The 3,047-nt window shown below is 41.0% G+C and overlaps 1 protein-coding gene across 1 annotated transcript in view; it reads left to right on the top strand.

Moving 5' to 3' along the window:
* Positions 1–2,120, top strand: part of fabp2 (fatty acid binding protein 2, intestinal) — a 4,087-nt gene extending 1,967 nt beyond the window's left edge. Inside the window, exon 4 of the mRNA XM_027147559.2 lies at positions 108–2,120. Coding sequence (XP_027003360.1) covers positions 108–158 — 51 coding nt within the window. The 3' untranslated portion in view covers positions 159–2,120. The remainder of the gene's footprint in view (positions 1–107) is intronic.
* Positions 2,121–3,047: the final 927 nt, after the last annotated feature.

Here is a 3,047-nt window from a genome sequence, read left to right as displayed (position 1 = left end):
GTAACATGGATGAAACGAGTCTCCATCTTCACATCTTCAGGGTTTTGTGTAGATGAATCATGATTCTCACTGTTTATTGTAAAGTCACAATGTGTGTGTTTGTGTAGAGCTACAGCTATGAAGGTGTGGAGGCCAAGAGGATCTTCAAGAAGGCATAACTGCATCATGTCAGAACCCACGTTCTCTCAGGAACCTGCACAGCTTTAATTCCATCATCACCTGCGACAGGGCTCTAAGCCTAGGACTCTAAACATATAAACTCGATTCAATTATAAATATGGGGACGGCGGCAGGACATCAAGGATCACCACGAACGCAGGGACTACGTGACCGCGGTGACCATTTAAAGTGACCACTTGGGTGATAACAATTGTAACAATACCAAGACAAGGTGTATGTGACCATGATTAACATCAGTTAGACAACAAGGTGTAGCCCAGTTAGACAACAAGGTGTAGCCCAGTTAGACAACAAGGTGTAGCCCAGTTAGACAACAAGGTGTAGCCCAGTTAGACAACAAGGTGTAGCCCAGTTAGACAACAAGGTGTAGCCCAGTTAGACAACAAGGTGTAGCTCAGACATTTGGGAGACATTCAGTTCTGACACTCAATACACATTCAAAGCTGAACTTTATTTAAATGACCAAAAGGGAAAACAGTATATAAGGCTTGAGCAGGATTTGCTCGGGGTTTTATTGACTCCGATGAACCCAAAGTACGTCATGTATTTTGTCACTGCTTTGCTGGAATAAACTTCTTGTTCTTCATTAAGACCTTCAACATCGTCTTATTTTTACACTACGCATTTTTATTTCTTACACAGGGAGCCAAAGATTAAGACCTCAGTCTCATTTAACTGAAGGAAGTTTGCAGAAATCCACACTTTGTCTTCTCTCAGACAATCAGACAGACTGTAAAGTGGAGACGTCCAGCACGGGAACATAACACTAGGCTACAGGAGATGGATCTGGATATAAATTAGACACCGGATTTTGATGGTATTAAATAATATTTTTGGGCTATAAGCGTTGAGATCAGAGAAGTAATTTGCTTTTGCGATTTTAACAGTTTTTTGATAGTGATACACTCTTTAACAGTATGAGACTTGTAATCTATCCCTCTTCCACTTTCTTTCTGCTTTCCTCCATTTCTGTCTAATCGCCCTAGTTTCATCATTAAACCAAGGATGTAAACAACTTCTAGGTCTTTTCAATTTAAAAGGTGCAACAATATGAAGTATATTTGAACACAGCCCGTTAAACTTATTAACTAACTCATCAGGATTAGCACCAGGACATTTAGGCTCAATGTGATGAGTTTTAGGAGAAATAGAATAAGCATCTAAGAATTTTTTAGATGTAGATGAATTAAACGAAGGGGCATACCGGACCACCATACCGGAGGAATTCTATAAACAAATATACATAACAGTGGGTTGCGGCGTCCGACTTAAATATCTGGATTTCAGAAAACTAGAAAACAATTCCGAAGCAAGTAAACGGCATTTTAAATGATTTCTATAAATAGTAGCTAAGCCCCGGCCGCGACACACTGACCTTGACCTGCTAAAAAAGTTATAATCTTTAGGACAAGCTTCAGACAGTGGGCCAAGTTCACCGGCATTTAGCCACGTCTCATAAAAAGAAGGTCCAACTACTGAGATAAAATCTGTTCAATAAAAGCAAATGTCTTGTTTGAGCTCGATGTTACGTTTAGCGACACCATCCTTACTACGGTTTCCTGATGAGTGAATCGATGGTAAGATGCTGTGGAATTATGTGGAATCTCCGACGACGGGGAATAATCCGATGAACGAAGGTTGCAGGGATTTTCTTGTCTTTTATAAACTCGTACTCCAGGAGCAGTGTAGAAGAGGTACTTCCTCACTCGTCCCAACATACCACCGCGTGTTCCCCGTCTTCTATAGCGTTTCCTCCTACGATGACATTCACAGTCCGGTAAACGTATTTCAGGTGGCAGCAAAGACAGGAACGGAGGATCGTGGTTCTTCTTTCCTCCATAATTAAAATCAGAAACAGTTCCTACAGACCAACGTGAACTTGTGTACATGTGTGTGTAGACTTGTGTACATGTGTGTAGACTTGTGTACATGTGTGTAGACTTGTATACATGTGTGTGTAGACTTGTGTACATGTGTGTAGACTTGTGTACATGTGTGTAGACTTGTGTACATGTGTGTAGACTTGTATACATGTGTGTGTAGACTTGTGTACATGTGTGTAGACTTGTGTACATGTGTGTAGACTTGTGTACATGTGTGTAGACTTGTGTGTAGACTTGTGTACAGGTGTGTAGACCTGTGTACATGTGTGTAGACTTGTGTACATGTGTGTGTAGACTTGTGTGTAGACTTGTGTACATGTGTGTAGACTTGTGTACATGTGTGTGTAGACTTGTGTGTAGACTTGTGTACATGTGTGTAGACTTGTGTGTAGACTTGTGTACATGTGTGTGTAGACTTGTGTGTAGACTTGTGTACATGTGTGTAGACTTGTGTGTAGACTTGTGTACAGGTGTGTAGACCTGTGTACATGTGTGTAGACTTGTGTGTAGACTTGTGTACAGGTGTGTAGACCTGTGTACATGTGTGTAGACTTGTGTGTAGACCTGTGTACATGTGTGTAGACTTGTGTGTAGACTTGTGTACAGGTGTGTAGACCTGTGTACATGTGTGTAGACTTGTGTACATGTGTGTAGACTTGTGTGTAGACTTGTGTACAGGTGTGTAGACCTGTGTACATGTGTGTAGACTTGTGTGTAGACTTGTGTACATGTGTGTAGACTTGTGTGTAGACTTGTGTACATGTGTGTAGACTTGTGTACATGTGTGTAGACTTGTGTGTAGACTTGTGTACATGTGTGTAGACTTGTGTGTAGACTTGTGTACATGTGTGTAGACTTGTGTACATGTGTGTAGACTTGTGTGTAGACTTGTGTACAGGTGTGTAGACTTGTGTGTAGACTTGTGTACATGTGTGTGTAGACTTGTGTGTAGACTTGTGTACTTGTGTGTATTCTGTAATAAAT

The sequence above is a fragment of the Tachysurus fulvidraco genome, chromosome 7, assembly GCF_022655615.1.
Source record: "Tachysurus fulvidraco isolate hzauxx_2018 chromosome 7, HZAU_PFXX_2.0, whole genome shotgun sequence".
Taxonomy (NCBI): domain Eukaryota; kingdom Metazoa; phylum Chordata; class Actinopteri; order Siluriformes; family Bagridae; genus Tachysurus; species Tachysurus fulvidraco.
Note: the sequence above shows the minus strand (reverse complement) of the source record. Positions and strands in the feature narration are given on the sequence as shown.